The sequence below is a fragment of the Pelophylax lessonae genome (assembly GCF_965119305.1).
Source record: "Pelophylax lessonae genome assembly, chromosome: 2".
NCBI lineage: Eukaryota > Metazoa > Chordata > Amphibia > Anura > Ranidae > Pelophylax > Pelophylax lessonae.
The window spans coordinates 15,869,808-15,890,843 of NC_138769.1; the positions used below are offsets into that span (position 1 = coordinate 15,869,808).

At 48.8% G+C, this 21,036-nt stretch overlaps 1 protein-coding gene across 1 annotated transcript in view; it reads right to left on the reverse strand.

Moving 5' to 3' along the window:
• Positions 1–753: 753 nt before the first annotated feature.
• The window catches only part of POLQ (DNA polymerase theta), a 161,097-nt gene continuing 140,814 nt past the window's right edge, over positions 754–21,036 (reverse strand). The window contains exons 27-28 of the mRNA XM_082247649.1: positions 3,463–3,572; positions 754–1,076 (exon numbers count right to left, since the gene is read on the reverse strand). Coding sequence (XP_082103775.1) covers positions 963–1,076; positions 3,463–3,572 — 224 coding nt within the window. The 3' untranslated portion in view covers positions 754–962. The remainder of the gene's footprint in view (positions 1,077–3,462; positions 3,573–21,036) is intronic.

Below are 21,036 nucleotides of genomic sequence, written 5' to 3' on the forward strand. Positions count from 1 at the left end.
GCAGCAACTCAAAATGGTCCTCAGTAGTTTGTAATGGTCCCCATGTGCTTGTATGCATGCCTGACTTCAGGGTATGCCCCTAATGAGAGGATAGATGGTGTCCTGGGGTATTTCCTCCCAGATCTGGACCAGGGCATCACTGAGCTCCTGAACAGACTGAGGTGCAACCTGGCGGCGTCAGATGGACCAAAACAGAATGTCCCAGAGAAGTTCTATTGGATTTAGGTCAGGTGAACGTGGGGGGCATTCAATGGTATCAATTCCTTCACCCTCCAGGAACTGGCTGCATACTCTCACCACATGAGGCCGGGCATGACACCAGGAGGAACCCAGGACCCACTGCACCAGCGTAGGGTCTGACAATGGGTCCAAGGATGTCACCCCAATACCTAATGGCAGTCAGGGTGCCATTGTCTAGCCTGTAGTGGTCTGTGTGTCCCTCCATGGATTTGCCTCCCCAGACCATCACTGACCCACCACCAAACTGGTCATGCTAAACAATGTTACAGGCAGCATAACCACAGTTTCTATCTACGGCAAGAGCAAGGTTTTTTTTTATTTTATTTACCCAAAATAATGTGATTAGGTATTTTTGACATGTGTTCAGGACAGGCTCACTTTTCAGCTGGCTGAAGGATGAGACAAGGACTACAGCAGCACCAGATACACAGATTATGAAAATAGACAGCATTTAATGTATTCTGATACATATATAATAATTCATTCATCACATCCAATCTGGGATGAGCTGTATACATAAAAATGTTCAATTCATACAGTTTAAAAAGTATATAATATTCCACATACAGATATATATTTCATTACTATCTACAAGTATCTGGAGACCAACATCTCCTGTGCAAAATCACAAATCGGCATCTGTAAAAAAAAAAAAAAGGCCTTTCCATGACCCAGCAGCAATTATTTGTCTTCAGGTAACTGAATCCAGGAGAGAGCGCCTCCTATAGGTCAAAGTCCTGCAGATCCCCCCAGCTGGGGCCAAACTTCACCTTTACCTTCAGAGTGACCGATAACTTCACTGCGTTCTCCATCTCACTCTTAATGATCTGCGCCACCTGCAGGAGAGAGATGATATTACTATCTTGCTAGAGCTCTGTATTCAAGTGTATATGTGATGTATATGGCCTCTTTCACGTGGGGCAATTACATGCGTTCCCTGTACAAGGGGCCATGTTTTGTCGGAATGGGGATGCACAGGTGTTGTATGCATCCTCGTACAGGCAGTCCCATTGTTGTCTTTTGGGATGCACGGACACATCGCTGTTTTCCTATATGGCTTCCATACGGGTGAAGGTGCGTGTCCCCAAACTCATTTTGGGTGCATTTGGGTCTGCGCACCCACAGGCATGTCATATTTAGAGCAGTGGCTGCGTCCCATACAGTCCTTGTGTCCCAAAAACTGGCCATACACTGATTGGAAATGGCCAATTTAGCAGAGACCAGACAAATGTTGAATAGTGTGTGGCCGGCCCTGCTAGACAGAAGTTGATCTTATGATTGACTTCTGTTTAACCCCTTCTGGCCAGTGTGGCTCTCCAGTTCTTGGAGGGCCGTCCATAGATGTCCTCCCAGAACGGCACCTCCCACGCACCCCCTCTAGGGTACGCTCTGTAACTGCTGTGTCTTGATTATCAGTGCAGCCTCACCAGCGCCCATCAGTGCAGCCGCATCAGCGCTCACCAGCACCCATCAGTGCAACCTCACCAGCGGCCGTCATGGCGGCCTCACCAGCGGCCATCAGAGCAGCCTCACCAGCACCCATCAGTGCAGCCGCATCAGCGCTCACCAGCACCCATCAGTGCAGCCTCACCAGCGGCCGTCATGGCGGCATCACCAGCAGCCATCAGAGCAGCCTCACCAGCGACCATCAGAGCAGCCTCACCAGCACCCATCAGCAAAGAAGAAAAATTACCGATTTGCAAAAAATGTTATAATCGAAACAAAGAAAACCTTTTTTTTTTTCAACATTTTCTGCCTTTTTCATTTAGCAAATAAATAAAAACCCCAGTGGTGATAAAATACCACCAAAAGAAAGCTCTATTTGTCCCCAAACAAACAATAACAATTTCATTTGGGTACAGTGTTGCATGACCCCGCAATTGTCATTCAAAGTGTGACAGGGCTGAAAGCTGAAAATTAGCCTGGGCAGGAGGGTGGGGGGAGAGTGCCCAGTAGGCAAGTGGTTAAGGAGCATGCTGATAAACTTTTATCAATCGGCCTACTGGTCTGCGAGAAGGCCCTTGGGGGGGTGGGGGGTATTCCTCCATCTACCTGGTTGGCCAGCGTTAGAGCTGAATTCCAGAAGGATATGAAACTGACCCACCGCAACCATCCCGACACCTTTCACTGATCCGCCATTAATCACTTGCCTACCGGGCACTTAAACTCCCCTCCTGCTCAGATCAATTTTCAGCTTTCAGCGCTGTCACACTTTAAATTGCGCGGTCATGCTAGACTGCATCCAAATGAAATTGTTATAATTTTTTTCAAACAAATAAAGCTTTCTTTTGGTGGTATTTAATCACTACTGGGGTTTTTATTTTTTGCTGAACAAAAAAAGACAGAAAATTTTGAAAAAAAAAAAAAACAGTTTTTATAGTTTGTTATAAAAATTTTCAAACAGGTAATATTTCTCCTCCATTGATGTGCACTAATGAGGGGCCCTGATAGGCTGCACTGATGGGCACTAATAGGCGACATTGATGGGCACCGATAAGGTGGCACTAACAAGGCGGCACTGAAGGGCACTGGTAGGCAGCGCTAAAGGGCACTAATAGGCGGCACTCATGGGCACTAATAGGTGGCACTGATGGGCAATGATAGGCACTGGTAGGGGATACATGATGGGGCACTGATAGGTGGCACTGGTGAGCACTGATAGGTAACACTAGTGGGCACTGGCAGATGGCACTGGTGGGTACTGGTAGGTGACACTGGGAGCACAAATAATTCCTTTCCTCTTCGGGACCAATGTTCCTCTGACAGCAGCTGGCGATCAGCTGTTTTTTTCTCCTCCCACTGTCAAAAAAAAAAAACAGCTGATCGCCGGCTGCTTTTAACTTTACATGATCAGCTGTCATGTGCTGACAGCTGATCACGCGGTAAGGGGGCGGGATCGCCCCGATTTCCGATCTGTGATCAGGCGAGTCTCATGGACTCGCCGATCACAGAGCGAGCCGGGCACACTTCGCAGGCCGCTCGTTGCCGAGATGACATCAATGTACGCCCTCCCCGCAATTCAGGTCCGCGCTGTAGCTGTAATTTGGCTATAGCGCGGACGTCAAGTAGTTAAACTGGTGGTGAGATGGTTGAGCAGTTGCCATGGGTTACCGTTCATTGTTGATTTTCATCCAATATCAGGAAACAGCCCGCCATACCGGTAGAGTACAGAAAAGATGAGGAATGAGAATTATTTTTTTTAGAGATCTAGAAGACAATTACCTGAATGACATCATCTTCCGCCACTTCATATAGGAGCTCGTCATGAAGCTGCAGGATGAAGAACGCTCCGCGGGATGGAGGGGAGGAGTTTCCTCTCCTTTCCGATTGTCCTGAATATACAACAGAAGAGACTCTTATACACCGCCGGCAGATAGAACAGAAAATAGGTGCATAAACCGTAATATATCAGAACAGGGGAGAGCAATCGCTATGGGACAATGCAACCCTATGGCAGCACTGCCTGAATAGACTAACATGAAACATCACCCAGATCCATCAACTTGCAATTGCACATAATGCGGTGTTAAACACAGCAGACCGTTGTTCTCTCTGGAATCAATACACCCCTGTGTTCCTCCTATTTAGGATCACCTGACTGTGTTGATTCCACAAGCCCATCCCCCCTCACAGTTAGAAAGTACCCCCTTGGCATACACTTAACCCTTTGATTGCCCCTGGGTAAACCCCTTCCCTGTCAATGTCATTATTACTGTAGTAATGTCACTAGTCCCCCAAAAAAAGTCAGTCTGTCCGCTGCAATCCTGCTAAAAATCGCAGATCGCCGCCATTACTAGTAAAAAAATAAATAACTAAAAATTACATAAATCTTTCCCCTAGTTTGTAGACGTGATAACTTTTGCGCAAACCTATCAGCATAAACTTATTGGGATTGTTTTTACCAAAAATATGTAGCAGAATACAAATTGGCCTAAAATGATAAAAAAATTAAATTTTTTTTTAAAAAAAATTATTGGGAATGTTATATAGCAGAACGTAAAATACACTTTTTTTGCAGAATTGTTACTTTTTTTTTTTTGTTTATAGCGCAAAAAAAAAACAAACATATTTTTGACTTACCGTAAAATCCTTTTCGCTTAAGTTTATTGACGGACGCAGTTCTCTCTGATCCATATCAGTAGGGTTATACTGCCCCCTACAGGGGTAGGATACTAGGCAGGAAAAAGTTCTGGCTACGCCTATGGGCAGTCCCTGGGGGTACACCCTCTCTCTTCCTGCATAGGATGTCAGTTTTGTATCAAAAGCAGTGTCAGAAAAGTAACACCAACCCAACTCAAAATAAATAGAGGGGCGGGTACTGCGTCCGTCAATGAACTTAAAAGAAAAGGATTTTAAGGTAAGTCAAGAATCCAGTTTTCTCTATCGTTCATTGACGGAAGCAGTTCTCTCTGATCCATATCAGTAGGGACTTCCCAAAGCAGTGCCATAAAATGAGGGGTGGGAACAGCAGAAAAGAAGAAGTCCCCAAGTCTAAACATAGCCGACCAGGCAACATAGGACTCATCAGAACAAAAGATGAGGCCCACCTGAAACAAACAGTAAACAACCCCAAGGAAGGCCAAAAGGCCCTCCAAACAGCAGCCAGCATAAAACCTTGTGGCCAAAAAGAGATATCTGCAGATGCCAGCACATCCACCTTACAAAATGTGGTAAAGGTGTGAACAAACGACCAGGTAGTTGAATTGCAACCTAAAGCACAGATGCCTGTATGGGGAAAAGCCCAGGAAGCACTAGGTGCCCGAGTAGAAAGCGCTGAAACAGGGAAAGGTAGGACTTGTCCCTTAATTAAAGAAGCCTGCACCACCGACTGTCTGATTCACCTGGAAATAGTCGCAGCAGACGCAGGCAGCCCTTTTCCGTGTGCACAGAGAGCGAAGCCGACTTATGGGAAGACTCAGTAGTCGACAATTCCCCCCCGAGTGCCCGAACTCTATCCAGAGTATGCAGCGCACATTCCGTAGGATGAGGGGGCTTAGGACACAAGATGGGAATACAATGACCCTGTGCAAGTGAACACTAGAAACCACCTTTGGAGGAAAGGACGGATCTGGAGGAAGTACCACCTGGCCCCATGAACCAACATTTAGGGAGGACGTGAGGACAATGTCGCCAGTGCTGACACCCTGTGTGCAGAGTGACAGCAACCAAGAAGGCCACCTTCTGCAATAAGGTAAGCAGGGAATACCCTCGATACTCGCAAAAGGAGGGTCTTGAAGAACCGACTGCACCAAATCAAGGTCCCCAGGTGGTGATGGAGGTCGCACGGGAAGAACCAAGTGTCACACCCCCAGGAAGAAGTTACACACCAGGGAACGGGCGGCCAACAGCCTTTGGAAGAAAATTGCCAAAGCCGAAACCTGACCCTTGACAGTAGTCAAGGCCAACTTTTGATCAACTCCCCGTTGAAGGAAGCCAAGATCCGGCCACCGAGTAAGAGCGAGGGGGAGCCCAAGGAGACTCACACCACGCAATACACGACTTTCTCATATGATGAAAAAATTATCCTAGAAGACGCTTCCCGCGCTTTACGCAGGGTGGGAATCACTGAAGCAGACAATCATCTGTCCTTCAACACCTGGCTTTCAACAGCCAAGCCAGGAAGCCAATGACCGTAAAGCCGGATGGGAGAGTGGCCCCGGAGATAATAAACCCTCCCTGAAAGGAATTCTCCAAAGAGCATCAGCGGTAAGCCTGATCAGGTCGGCGTACCAAGCCCGGTGAGGCCAGTCCGGAGCCACGAGAATGACGGAAATCCCTTCTGCCACGATCCTGTGAAGGATTCTTGGCAGCAACCCGAGAGGAGGAAAAGCAGACAGCAGCTGATACTGACCTTGGCCCATCCGTGAGTACTCACACACGACCATGCTGGCGTTAGCCTTGCGCAGGTGACCATGCCAAACTTCTCAGCACAGTTCCTGTTGAACCTAGTGAATGTTCTTGCCTATGACAGAACCCATGGTGCCACCATTGCACCCGCCAAAGGGTCCCGGGAAGTGGGCCACAACCTCTGCACTATCCTGTAGATGCAACGCCAACAGGACCACGTCTGGAGTGCCCCCAACGAAGGCACAACTGCTGGAAGACCTCCGGATGCAGGGACCATTCCCCTGCATCCAAGGCCTGTCGACTGAGGCAATCCGCCTGTCAATTTTTCCACACCTGGAAAGGAAACAGCAGAGAGAGCCGTAACAAGGCGCTCTGCCCAATGAAGAATGGTCACTCCCAAGGCCGCAAGGACACCCTTGGTGCCCCCTTGGTGAAAGACATAAGCCACGGTCGAGGCGTAGTCGATTGAACGTGCACCGGACAGCTGCAGAACCAGTGAAGTAGGCAAAGCCTGATCACTCTCAGCTCCAGGACAGTAATCAGTAACCTGGATCCTCCAGGGACCATACTCCCGAAGCAGAGAACCTGCCGAGGACTCCAGTAAAAAGGGGAGGAAGGATTCCAGAACAAGACTGCCTGGTCACCCAGCTCAGCCGGATCCGTAAGTCCAGAGAGTTTGGATTCTAGTCCCATTTGAGAAGGATTACCATCTGGGGAAACCCCGAGAGGGAATGGGCGAAAGACGACACCAGCAGTCCCAGAACTCGCATGCAGGCCCGCAGGGACGACCATGTGGGGGACAGCAACTGCCGAACTGCAGTCTGAAGTTCCAAGAGGTCCCCCCCCCAAGGGAGAAACCCCCCTTTTTACGAAGAGTCCAAAGTCAGGCCCAGATAGTCCAGTCCCATGGAAGGCACCAGGGATGATTTCAGAAGGTTCAGAACCCAACTGAACTCCTCCAGAGTTCTCATAGTGACTTCCAACTCTGTTGTCAGCGCCGTAGGGGACCCCAAACGGAGAACCAGATCAGCCAGGAAACCAGGACCGATATGCCCCGCTGCCGCAAGAGCGCCAGGACCGGAACCAAAACCTTAGTGAAGACCCTAGTAGCAGAAGCGATACCAAGGCACAAAACGGAGATCCCATAGGTGTCCCGAACGTAACGGGATGTGAAGGTAGGCAGCTTGATGTTTATGGAGGCCAGGAATCCCCCTGATGTAGGGAAGCCACCATTGTGCAAACCGATACCAACTTGAATTTTTGATCCCCACAGAACCATCAAAGGGCCAGTAGATCCAACTTGTTGAACCAGAGCCTGAACTGCCCCACAGAGCGCCTGCAAGCGATCCGGGGACAGCCATACATTGGAAGGGAAAACTGTACTGGAAAAAAATGGATCAAAAACTAGATCTTGCAACTGGACCGTATGACCTCCTGAACCCTGGGATCCGGGCCAGCCGCAGGTAGGAGAATCAGCAAGGACGCCCCCCCTAGATGGGCGAGGGCGCACCTTCAGGCCGAGTAGGCCTTGTCCATAGGTCTGGAAAAAAAAAGATCTCTTGTTCGCCAGACCAGGGTCGTGTGGAAACACCCGAGGAAGTCCTGAAGGACTTCGCCACATCGACTGTCCCAGAGGGAAGAAGAAACTGTTTGTGAGCCGAAAGGGAGGAACCCCATCTGCGACGAAGGCCCTTACCCTTGTTAGCCTGTGGAAGAAAAGCACTCCCCCCCCCCGTAAGAACCTTATATAATGTCATCCAGGGCAGTGCCAGACAGGCGATCCCCCTGAAAAGGGAGATCCATTAAGGCCTTCTTAGAAGTGTGATCCGCAGACCAACATTCTGGCAAGTATATGTCGGACATCCACCGCCGAACCGACAGGAGACCCAGACAAAGGAGCCTCGTCCAGCGCGGCATTGCAAACGAATTGCAGCCCCTGCGCCAGCTGGTCCAACAGCTCCCCCAGGGAAAGAGGGACTTGCCCCACACCAAGTCACGGCGTTGGAACTCCACCCATCAGGCAGAGTCTACGTGGCAAGGGCAAACAAACACTGTTCCCAGTGCAGACCATGCCAGGGAGTATAGATCGCGGGCCATGGCCCGTGCCCTCCTATCCCCCCAAGTCCTTCAAGGACGGGAATTCCTCCACCGGAACAATGGTAGCCCGATTCAGCTAAAGACGTACGTCCACCAAAAGTGGAACGGTCCTCTGTACCAGAGACTCCCCCAAAGGGTAACGTCTAGCAGCCGCTTAGACACCCCAGGGGACCGTCTCAGATGGTCCCATCCTACATGAGCATGCTAGCAAAATAAGCTGCTCCGGATGGCATGTGAGTGCCAGATGCTACCTGCGCCCCAGGCACAGCCGCCGCTGCGTCCTCCAATTGCAGGGTGTCGCACACCAAAACAAACAGTGCATCCACCAGCGCCTGTATCAAGCGCGGCAGGGGAGGTAGAAATGTCATCCTCATCATCCGAGGAGACAGGGAGCGAGGTAACAGACCCAGCAGGGAGGTCCCACGTCTGCATCTGAGACTCAGATGAGGCAGGGGTAGGTGGGGAAACGGTTCAGCGCACCTCCCACCTCCACCCGGGCCCAAATGCTTCCCAAACCGCCGAAAATGCATTGATGGACAGTGGAGATCCGGAAGGCCCTGCGGCCTCCGTGAGGGGGTCAGGTGGAAAAAAATGGCCTGCAGGGTCCATTGCAAAAAAAATGACAAAAATTACATTTCTTTTTTTGCAGGAAGCGGCCCCACAGCGCTACAGCACCCCCCGGAGGTCAAGCGTGTGCTAATGAACCCCCACAGAGAGGGAGAGACTACCCTTATAACTCACTGTCCCCAGTATAGCAATCATATTAGGAGGGCGTCAGCGGTGGCTGAAGGAAAGGAAAGGACACAGGGAACTGCCCGGGTGAAGGGAGGGCTCCTCCCACCAAAAGAACGCCTCCAGGCACTCCCACCGTCCTTCACAGCAAAAAATCCACCGCAAAATGGCAGAAAACGGGTGTACCAAGATGGGCGTCGTCATAGAAGCAGACAGAGGCTACAACAAATTGGCGGCCCCGCACGGGAACGCAGCAATCGGGACCCACAGGGGGACCCCCCAACAGCCCATCTACACCATCCAGCAGCAGAAAACCCCACCAAGGACCCCCCCCTGCACAATCGGTCGAGTGCCGCGGACGGCGAACTCCCTGGCCCCCCATGAGGCCTGCAAAAGAGGTCCCAGTCCCAGGTAGGCCCAAACAGTCCCCCATGTGGAGGGGGGGGTCACAACAGGCTAGAGGGAAACCCTGGAGTGTGAGGGTCCAACCAACCCAGGGAGGGGGCCTGTGTCCACCCCAAAATCCGGCAGGGAAGGGGGGGGGGGGGGGGGACATTTACTCACCATGCCAGGAACACAAGAATATTTATTTGATGTTTTGGTGACACCTATTTATTCAATAGTCATTGTTTACATTAATTACTTAATTTTTGGGGTTATACCGCTTCACTATTTTGCACCAGTTCACTTTTTATCACCTTTGTGATTTATTATCCTTGTTTATATATTTATTTAATTGAAATAATTTATTACAGCACTTGGACTCTTTAAATGGTGCACAAATATTTTTCTCACTTCATGCGATTTATTGGCATTATATTGGTTTGTCCTTGTATACGAATATTCATATACTGATATATTTTTTGTTTATTTATTATCACACACCTAGCAGTGTCTGATAATCGCACACACTGCTAGGTGCCCATCTCCAGTGTTCAGTAGGGTTGAGGTCAGGGCCACTCAAGTTACCACAAGGCTGGAAGAGCGCATTCGTCTACAATGTATTTTTATGATGTCATATCTATATCAGCTTGTTGGACATCCCATTTTAAACCCTGGACATAAATTTGGAGTTGCCCCATTTACAGCTCTACTGGATGACTTTCCACAAGATTTTGGAGGGTGTCTGTGGCAATTTGTGAGGTCAGGTACTGATGTTGAATGAGAAGACCTGGCTCACCATCAGCGTTCCAATTCATCCCAAAGGTGTTCAGTAGAGATAGGCTCAGGTATGTTCGGGATCCTAGTCCCAACCGACCTCCCCACCAGGAAAGCCAACCCTGCACACCGCTAATGACAGGCAGTGAGGAAATGTCTGGTCGGTTGGGACTAGGATCTGTGAACACGCCAGAGTACATCTCCAGTGTTCAGTAGGATTGAGGTCAGGGCCACTCGAGTTACCACAAGGCTCCCTGCCTATGATTGGCATCATGCAGTGTTGGCTTCATGGCAGGATCATGGAGATCGGTTGGGACTAGGATCTTCAACACGCCAGAGCCCATCTCCAGTGTTCAGTAGGGTTGAGGTCAGGGCCACTCGAGTTACCACAAGGCTGGAAGAGCCCAATTGTCTACAATGTATTTTTATGATGTCATATTATGATCTCGTATTACCAGGACCCTTCACTGGAGACAACTGAACTCTAACATTTGAAGGGGACGATAAGTTAAGTCATATAGTGTATGTCAGCCTATCCTGGCTAAGTGTATATGGAATCCCTCCGGTGATTGCCCTTTATCTATAGATGTCGTAGGACAGCCCTGGCTATACCATTCTCAATGTACAGACACTGGGCTTAGCCCCTGCGGGAAGTTGGGACTAATAAAGGCAGCTAATGAAGAGTTGCAGGCTGTCCTCCCCTATCTCTGTGTTATCCGGGGACGCTGAACCATGTCTGACAAGTGACAAGCGAGCCGGCAGCAGCTCCATCCCCTGCTAGCAGCTCTTCCACTACAAGGTCACAGCTCAAGGTCATTCCCATTAAATGCTCCGTCTCCTGGGAGGCCGCTGATTAGATATCGCCGCTGCTGCACTGACATTACGATGGCGATAACATCATTGTGTGAAGGATGTTACCCAAACTTATTTTATTTATTTATTTATTTTAGAAGTCAGAAATGCCAAATGGCTCTTTCCATAATCAGCAAAATACAGGTCAGTTTATAAATCATTTTCTAAGGTGCAGAGAAAACACCCATAAACTGAATGAATGTTTAACTACTTCAGCTCCGGAAGGATTTGCCCCCTTAACCACTTTACCACCGGAGGATTTTCCTGCTAAAAGACCAGGGGGTTTTTTGCGATTTTTTTACTGCGTGAATTTAACGGACAATTGCACGGTCGTGCGACGCTGTACCTAAACGAATTTGACGTCCTTTTTTTCCCACAAACAGAGCTTTCTTTTGTTGTTATTTGAACACCTGTGCGATTTTTTGATCACGCGCTATAAACAAAAAAAGAGCGTAATTTTTTGCAAAAATAACAATATTTTTCACTTTTTTTATATGAAATTCCCCCCCAAAAAAATGTAAAAATCTAAATTTAACATTTTCGGCCAATTTGTTTTACGCTACCTATGTTTGGTAAAAAAAAATAATTGCAAAAAGCGTATTTTGATTGGTTTGCGCAAAAGTTATCGCGTTTACTAACAAAGGGAAAGATTTTTGTCATTTTTGGTGTTTTTTTTTTTTAACGAGTAATGACGGCGATCTGCGATTTTTTTTGCGGTACTGCAACATTGCGGCGGACAGATCGGACCCTTGACTGACATTTTTGACACTTATGGGGGTACCAGTGACATTACTGCAGTAATCAGTGCTATATATATGCACTGTTACTGCAAAAATGACACTGGCAGGGAAGGGGTTAACTGTATTGGAGAGGGAGGGGTTAAGTGTGTCCTAGGGGCGTGCTTCTAACTGTAGTGGGACATTCCTATTGGTGTAAAAAAAAAGATCAACGGTTCTACATAGTAGAACCGTTTGATCTTCATTTTTACACAGGGAGAACTGACAGGCGGCTTGTTTACATAAGCCGCTCTGTCTTTCTCCCGCTGTACCGGCGATCGTAGTGTGACCGGCGGACATCGGGTCCGCCAGTCACACTCCCGCACTCCTCCGTGAACGAGCCTCGGCGGGCGCGCGCTCGCCCGCTATTGGCTCTAGAAGGAGTGACAGGCGAGTGACGTAGATCTACGTTACTCTGCCTGGCCAGGGCCGACTGCCGCAGTAAATATACTGTGCGCAGTCGGCAAGTGGTTAAAGACCAGGCCATTTTCTTTGCGATTTGGCACCGTGTTGCTTTAACTGACATTTGCGCGGTCATGCGACGCTGTACCAAAATAAAATTGATGTCCTTTTTTCCCCACAAATAGAGCTTTCTTTTGGTGGTATTTAATCACCTCTGCGTTTTATAGATTTTGCGCTATAAACAAACACAAAAAAAAAAAAAGAGCGACAATTTTGAAAAAATAAAAAAATATATATTTTTTACTTTCTGCTATAAAACATTCCCAATAAAAACATTTATTAAAAATCAATTATTTTTTTTTTATCAGTTTAGGCCAATTTGTATTCTGCTACATATTTTTGGTAAAAAAAAAAATCCCAGAGAACGTATATAAATTGGTTTGCACAAAAGTTAATCGCGTTTACAAACTAAGGGATACATTTTTTTTATTTTTTACTAGTAATGGCGGCGATCAGCGATTTTTAGCAGGACTGCGACATTGCGGTGGACAGATCGGACCCCTGACTGACATTCTTGACACTTTTTGGGGACCAGCGACATTACTACAGTAATCAGTGCTAAAAATATGCACTGTTACTGTATAAATGACACGACACTGGCAGGGAAGGGGTTAATACTGGGGGTGATCAAGGGGTTTGGTGTGAGCCTAAATGTGTTTACTTACTGTGGGGGGGGGGGGGGGCTCTGTGACAGGCACACAGAGATCAGTGAGCTTAGCTGAGACACACAATCTCACTGTGCCTGTCTGACAGGAGAGCTGCCTGCTTTGTTTACATAGGCAGACGGCTCTCCTGTCAGTTTCCCCGAAGATTGCAGGAGGCCGGTGGCGATCGAGCCCGCTTCTCCAGCAGTCTGGCTGCCGCTGTGTCTAATCACAGCGGGAGCGCGGCTCCGGCGGGGCGCGCGCGCCGCCAAGGCCACATGCACATAATCATGTAATTATACGCAGCCGAGCTGCCGGCCGCAGTGAATCTGCGTGGGGCGGTCGGCAAGTGGTTAATAGAAGAATCAAAAGAATGTATCCAACGAAGATGTTTTAGTGCATACATGTCACAGGACAGCTTCAGTATACAGCAGCAAAGGTACACATACAAGAGAGGCATATACAAGCAATAATACAGAGTAGAAAAAGACAGAGACAATTAGCAAAACATAGCAATCAGAGTCCCTAATCCCAACATTTCAGGGTATTCAAATAACCCTTTCTGAAGGGAGACCGATAGGAATGTCCTTCCCTCCAATGTGCAAGTCTTCTGTGGTATAATGCAGCTCGGGTTCACCATTCTCAGTTTGGCAGCCCGTGCACATCGGCTGGCTCACCCCTCGGTTGGCACCAGCTGGGACTCAAAGTGGCTCTTCAGTCACTTGTTTTTTATCTTTCCATCTATTAAATCTTCTGCCCTTGTTGTTTTAACCACTTAAGCCCCGGAAGATTTTACCCCCATTCCGACCAGGGAGTTTTTTGCGATTCGGCACTGCGTGACTTTAACGGACAATTGCGCGGTCGTGCGACGCTGTACCTAAACGAATTTTACGTCCTTTTTTTCCCACAAACAGAGCTTTCTTTTGGTGGTATTTGATCACCTGTGCAATTTTTACTTTTTGCGCTATAAACAAAAAAGAGCGTCAATTTTGCAAAAATAACAATATTTTTCAAATTTTTTTATATGAAATTCCCAAAAAAAAAAAAAAAGTAAAAATCAAATTTTTTTAACATGTTAGGCCAATTTGTTTTATGCTACCTATATTTGGTAAAAAAAAAAAAAAAAAAATCGCAAAAAGCGTATTTTGATTGGTTTGTGCAAAAGTTATTGCGTTTACTAACTAAGGGAAAGATTTTTGTCATTTTTGGTGTTTTTTTTTTAACGCGTAATGGCGGCGATCTGCGATTTTTTTTGCGGGACTGCGACATTGCGGTGGACAGATCGGACCCTTAACTGACATTTTTTACACTTTTGGGGTTACCAGTGACATTACTGCAGTAATCAGTGCTATACATATGCACTGTTACTGCAAAATGACACTGTTAGGGAAGGGGTTAACTTTATTGGGGAAGGAGGGGTTAAGTGTGTCCCTAGGGGCGTGCTTCTAACTGTGATTGGACATGGCTACTGGTGTAGGAACAGTGATCAACGGTCCTACATAGTAGAACCGTATGATCACTATTCCTACACAGGGGAGAATGACAGGCGGCTTGTTTACATTAGCCGCCTGCCTTTCTCCCTTCTCCACCGCCGATCGCCGAGTGACCGGCGGACATCGGGTCCGCCAGTCACACGCACGGACTTCCTAGGGAACGAGCCAGGGCGGGCGGGCGGGCGCCCGCCCGCCCGCTATTGGCTCACAAGCAAGTGACGTACCCCTACGTCACTTTGCCTGGCCGGGGCTGACCGCCGCAGTATATGTACTTGCGGCGGTCGGCAACCGGTTAACTTTGAATAGTAAAACTTTTTTTTTCTGGCAGTAAATACCTTATACAGCCCACTTCTTGTCTGGTAATAGCTAGGACCAGGCTAATGACATCATGCACAGCTCTCTCTTGTGAGAGTTTGCCAGCAAGTGAGGAGGGATGAGTCATAGGAGGGCCAATGAGAGCTGCAATGCTCTGTTTGTATGTGAAAATCCAGGAAGTGGTCAGCAGCTTCAGCTCCCCACAGTTAAAATGGCTGCAGCCAGACACAGTGGAGGGAGATTTCTGCAGCATATTTGGCAAATACAGAATCACAGTATGTATAAAATAATATGCAAAGTGGTTGGCAGAATGGCAAATAGGTTTTTATTACAAATTATGTGAGCAGACTGCTGTTCCTCTTTAACTAGATGGCGCCCGCGCTATAGCCGAATGACGGCTACAGCGCGGACCTAGATTGCCGGGGGGGCGTACAACTACGTCCTCCCCTGTGGAGCGGGCCCGGCTCGCTCTGTGATCGGTGAGTCCATAAGACTCGCCTGATCACGGATCTGAGATCGGGGGCAATCCCGCCCCCTTACCACGTGATCAGCTGTCATCCAATGACAGCTGATCATGTAAAGTAAACAGCAGCCGGTGATCAGCTGTTTTTTTCCCTCCTCACACTGACAGTGTGAGGAGGAAAAAAAAAAAACGGTGCTGTCAGAGGGACATCGGTCTCAAAGAGGAAAGGAATTATTTGTGCCTCCAGTGCCACCTATCAGTGCTCACCAGTGCCACTCATCAGTGTCACCTACCAGTGCCTATCATTGCCCATCAGTGCCACCTATTAGTGCCCATGAGTGCCACCCATTAGTGCTGCCTTATCAATGCCCAACAGTGCAGCCTATCAGGGCCCAACAGTACAGCCTATCAGGGCCCAACAGTACAGCCTATCAGTGCCCAACAGTACAGCCTATCAGGGCCCAACAGTACAGCCTATCAGGGCCCAACAGTACAGCCTATCAGGGCCCAACAGTACAGCCTATCAGGGCCCAACAGTACAGCCTATCAGGGCCCAACAGTACAGCCTATCAGGGCCCAACAGTACAGCCTATCAGGGTCCAACAGTACAGCCTATCAGGGCCCAATAGTACAGCCTATCAGGGCCCATCAGTGCCGCCTCATCAGCGCACATCAATGAAGGAGAAAAATTACCTGTTTGCAAAATTTTTATAACAAACTATAAAAACTTTTTTTTTTTCTAAATTTTCTGTCTTTTTTTGTTTGTTCAGCAAAAAAAAAAAAAAAAAAACCCGTAGTGATTAAATACCACCAAAAGAAAGCTCTGTTTGAAAAAAATGATAAAAATCTCATATGGGTACAGTGTTGCATGACCGCGCAGTTGTCATTCAAAGTGCGACCGCGCTGAATGTGGAGAATTGGCCTGGGCAGGAAGGGGGTTTAAGTGCCCAGTAGGCAAGTGGTTAAGTTGCACTACAAAAAAGAAACGTGTTGTAGCATCCTTATAACACCTATGGCATCACATGAGTCATTGTGGTTATAAATTCAGAAACAAATGCTGTCCTTTTTGGGAAGGATCGCATCCCTACCAAATGGAAGAACAGAAAATAAGGTGTACAGTATGGGAGTTTTAAAGATGAACTTTACTCATGACATGTTCTTTAGCTAGGAACATACATTCCACATTAATAATCATGCTACCAAAATTAGTGAGTGCTGTAAATTGCCTCCAGCATTGTTCCTGTTTCTTCTTGCTGGAGGCGGCCATTTTGCTGAAGCCCAGAGCCCCCGAGCAGCAGTAAATCATAAAGCGGAACTTACAGTTTAAAGTGGAACTTTAGTCAGAAAATTAAGTCCTGCTAGATCTCTTCAGGCTGTCCCCTTTTGCAGGTATAGATTTGTAAAACATTATTGTCTATACTTTTTTAAATCCAGTAATACACCTTTTCATCCTGCTTTGCATATGCTCAGTTGCTCTCCATTTTTAGGTACTACTGAGTTTATAGAGGCCGATCTGTTGACAGCCTTAAAGCGAAATTAAACCCTCCTATCCTTTACAGCCAATGAAGCTGCTTCTGTTTGATCTGCAACTGTTCGGGTGATCAGTTATGACACCAGCCATTTGACGGTTTCCCAGGAATGTAACTGTTTTTTAAAACTGTTAAATTTATGGGTTTAGTTCTGCTTTATTAATTACAGCTGTTTAAGGGGCTCTGGGCTTCAACAAAAGAAAAGAAAACCGCCAAGGCCCGAAACCTGGCCCTTGATGGTACTCAAGGCCAGGTGCTGCTCAACCCCCCGTTGGAGGGAAGCCAAGATCCGAGCCACCGAAAAGAAGCGAGGGAGAACCCCAAGAGACTCACACCATGCAATGGACGTCTTCCATGTACAAGGGTAGATCTTTCCTAGCGGAGTCTCTAGCCTTTAACAGCGTAGGAATCACCGATTCAGACAAACCTTTATCCTTCAGCACCTGGCTTTCAACAGCCACGCCGTTAAAGCCAGCGACTGTAAAGCAGGATAGAAGATTGGCCCTTGGAACAGCAGATCACCCCTGAGAAGAAGTCTCCAAAGAGCATCAGCGACAAGCCGTACCAGATTGGTGTACCAAGACCGGCGAGGTCAGTCTGGAGCAATTAGATTGACTGGAATCCCTTCAGCCTTGATCCTGCATAGGAGTCTTGGCAGCAGTTTGAGAGGGGGGAAGGCATAAAGCAGACAATACTGACTCCCAGGAGCCACTAATGGGTCTGTGGCATCGGCCAGAGGATCCCGAGACTGTGCCACAAACCTCTTGTACCTTCCATGGAAAGAGTACAGCAGAGATGGCTGGAACGATCGTTATGCCCACCTTAGAATGCCGGCTACTTCCTAAGCCGCCAGGACACTCCTTGTGCCCCCTTGGTGATTGACATAGGCCATGGTCGTGGCATTGTCTGATTGAATTTGTACCGGACACCCCTGAAGACGAATTGTCCAATGATCGCTCGAAGTTCCAGTACATTGATTGGCAGTCTGGACTCTTCCAGAGGCCAGACCCCATGAGCACAATCTGTGCCGAGGACGCCTCCCCACGCAGACAGACTGGTATCTGTGGTGACAACCATCCAGTACAGGGGGAGAAAGAATTTTCCCTGTCGAAGTGCCGGAAAACAAAGCCACCTCTAGAGACTGGATTCCTCCCCCATTTCACCAGAACTGTGCAAATGGAATCGCCTCAAAGGAAGACACCATCAGACACCCGCATGCAAGCCCTGAAGGATGACCGTCTGCTGGACAACAGAAACTGGTGGAGTTTTTCCAGAGGAAGAAACACTCTGGCTTAGGCCGAGTGCAGAGCCAGACCCAGATAGTCCAGTATTGTGGATGGAACCAGAGCAGACTTCTGAAGGTTCAGAATCCAACGGAACTCCCTCAGAGTACACAGAGTAATCTCCAAGTTGTCCATCAGAGCAGTCGGAGACTCTGATTGCAGAAGAAGATCGTCCAGGTACACCAGTACTGCGATCCCCCACTGACGCAACAATGCTAGCACCGGGGCCAACAGTTTTGTGAAGTCCTGAGGAGCGAAGGCGTGAGAAAAAAGGTAATGCACAAATTGATAATGATCCTCGCCCGCGGCAAAGCAGAGGAAGTGCTGGTGACGGGCACATATTGGAATGTGAAGGTAGGCATCCTTGATGTCGATAGAAGCAAGAAAATCCCTCTGATGTAGGGACGCCGCTACCGTGCGAATGGACATCATTTGGAACTTCTGTACCCGCACAAAGCAGTTTAGTGCCTTGAGGTCCAGAATTGGACATAGCTTGCCTTCCTTCCTGGGAAAAACCTCTGAAAACCTTCCGAAGTCGGAACCGGGACAATCACCCCTTGAAGTAACAAGTCTTGCACTGCCCCAAAGAGACCCCGTAAGCAATCTGGGGACAAGTGCAGGTTGAAAGGGAAGAACCTTTCTTGGGGATAAGACCGAAACTCGATCTTGTAGCCGGACTGAATGACCTTGTTGTACTGTACCAGGGAGGTCCACAGATCCGGAAACCAGCAAAGATGTTCCCCCCCACCCCAGATACGGGTGAAGGCACCACTTCGTGCAGAGGAAGCCATGTCCGCAGGTCTGGAAGAGCCCACTCGTGGCTTGCCAGACCAGGTCCTCTTGGAACCTCCGGTGGAGACCCTGAAGGGCTTAGATCCCTTGCCTGGTGGACGAAAAGCTCCTCGCCCTTGGTAGCCTGCAGAAGAAGAGTACTCTTCCTCCCCTGTGAGACCCTTAATGATGTGATCCAAGGAAGCTCCAAACAGGGGATCCCCTACAAAGGGGAGATCAGATAAGGCCTTCTTAGAATTCTGGTCTGCAAACCAGCATTTCAGCCAGATAATACGCTGAAGGACCACTGCTAATACAGACAGCCTAGAAATCAAAGGAGCCGCATCCAAAGAGGCATCACAGATAAACTGTAGCCCCTGGACCAACTGATCTGCCAGCTCTGCAAAGACAGGGGGAAGCGGTTTCCCTTCCAGGTCCCAGTATTCAATTTTAGCCCACTCGGTCAGAGTTTGAGACACCAGGGAAATAGTAAGTACCGGCCTAAGTGCAAAACCAGCCACAGTGAACATATGACGGGCCAGAGCCTCCGCTCTCCTATCAACCGAATCTTTAAAGGCCGGGGAAGCCTCATCCGGAATTAAGGTAGCTTATTTAACCTGGAAACTGGCGAGTCCACTACAGGTGGGACTGTCCACGTTTTAAGCAGGGAATCCTTATAAGGATACCGTACAGCAAAACGCTTAGGAACCACAAGAGTGCGTTTTGGACAACCCCACTGCTTTGTGACAATGCAGTCAAAGGAAGCGGGAAAATGGGAAAGGGGAACATCCCCCCCCACTGTGGAGGGCCTGTGGTGCCAAAAGGGACCGGCACCTCTGACGTAGAATCTCTGCCATGTTTAAAATTTCCCACACTGACACAATCAGTGCATCCACCAGCACCTTTTCATGCACGGCTACAGGAGAACAGAAAACATCCTCACTTTCTGAGCACTCAGGGTGTGTGGAAGCAGACGCAGTAGGGTGACTCTTGTCTGCAGTGGCCGAAACAGATTTAGGATCTGATGGACAGATAAGGCAGGGGAAGGGAAGGTCACTCGGAAAACACAACAATCAGGGGAGGGCTGCCGACTGCGATTCCGCAAGGGGAACACTGACCAAGGACCACGAATGGAGAACCTGGACCCCGGAAAAAAAAAAAAAAAAAAAAGGGGGGGGTCACCCTCTAAACCCATCCATAGGAGGTCCGCACAATAGGAAATAGCCCCCTTAAGAGGTGGCCGTCCGCCGTGGTGCGGATGTGCAGGCAGGGTACCCTGATCGTCCCGTAGCACTAAAAAGGGACAGGTGCCCTCCATAATAATGGCGGCATGACTGCCATCAAAAAATAAACCGCCCCCACAGTGCCACCCCTTCCAAGGGAGGCGCCAAGCTGGCCGCCTGGTCTAGTAGGCCACCAGCCGCGGCATCAATTTGTGTGGAGGCCCACCTGCAAGTGCACTGATCCCAGCCAGGCTCACTGCCCCGAATCCGGCCTAAAATTTAGGCCGCAGCCTCCTGGATGGGAGGGGGCGGTGGCCCCCACCGCCCCCTCCCATCCAGGAGGCTGCGGCCTAAATTTTAGGCCGGATTCGGCCGCGTGAGGCATTGACCCGCCGATGCCAAAACATCCGCTCCCCCAGCCCAGGGGGGCGTGGTGACCCACACTGACCACCGAGATTTTAGAGGGGCTGGGGGGAGAGAGGGGAACTCGGGGGTTCCACTGTCCTAGGGAGAGACCCACGTCCAGCCCAAAACCCTCCAGGGGTAGAGAGGGGACAGCTACTTACCATACCAGGAATAGGGTGGGCACCGCTCCTGACAGACCACCGCTCCATCGGAATGTGGGTGGCAGTCGGCCAGGAGGAATGCTGCGACTCAGGCCGAGGCCAGGTCCTATGTGTCCTCACGAGACGTTTAACTCGCAGGCCTGCCTAGTCCAGTGGGGCTATGTTGCTGCCAACCTAGCGCGGAGCTGAGGCCGCCGCACGTTCGCTGGCCAGACTGGGGGGGGACCCTCTGGATCTAGATTATCCAGTCCATCGTAGATTCTCGCAGGAACAAAATAACAAATAATAATGATAAGAAAAAAAAAATCCAATTAAAAAGGAAAAAAATTGCCAGGAATAGAGATCCCAGCAAGGAACTAGGTCCTTACTCCTGACTAGGCAAAAAAAAACTGAATGCCTATAGCTGAGAGTAGGAGTATACCCCCTGGGACTGCCCCATAGACGTTGTCAAGTTTTTTCCTGCCTAGTGTCCTACTGCTGTAGGGGGCTACATAACCCAACTGTCAAGAAGATAAGGAGCTGTGTCCGTCAATGAACGAAAGAGAAGTTATGTTCTGTATATAATGCCCTGTATATGATGCCCTG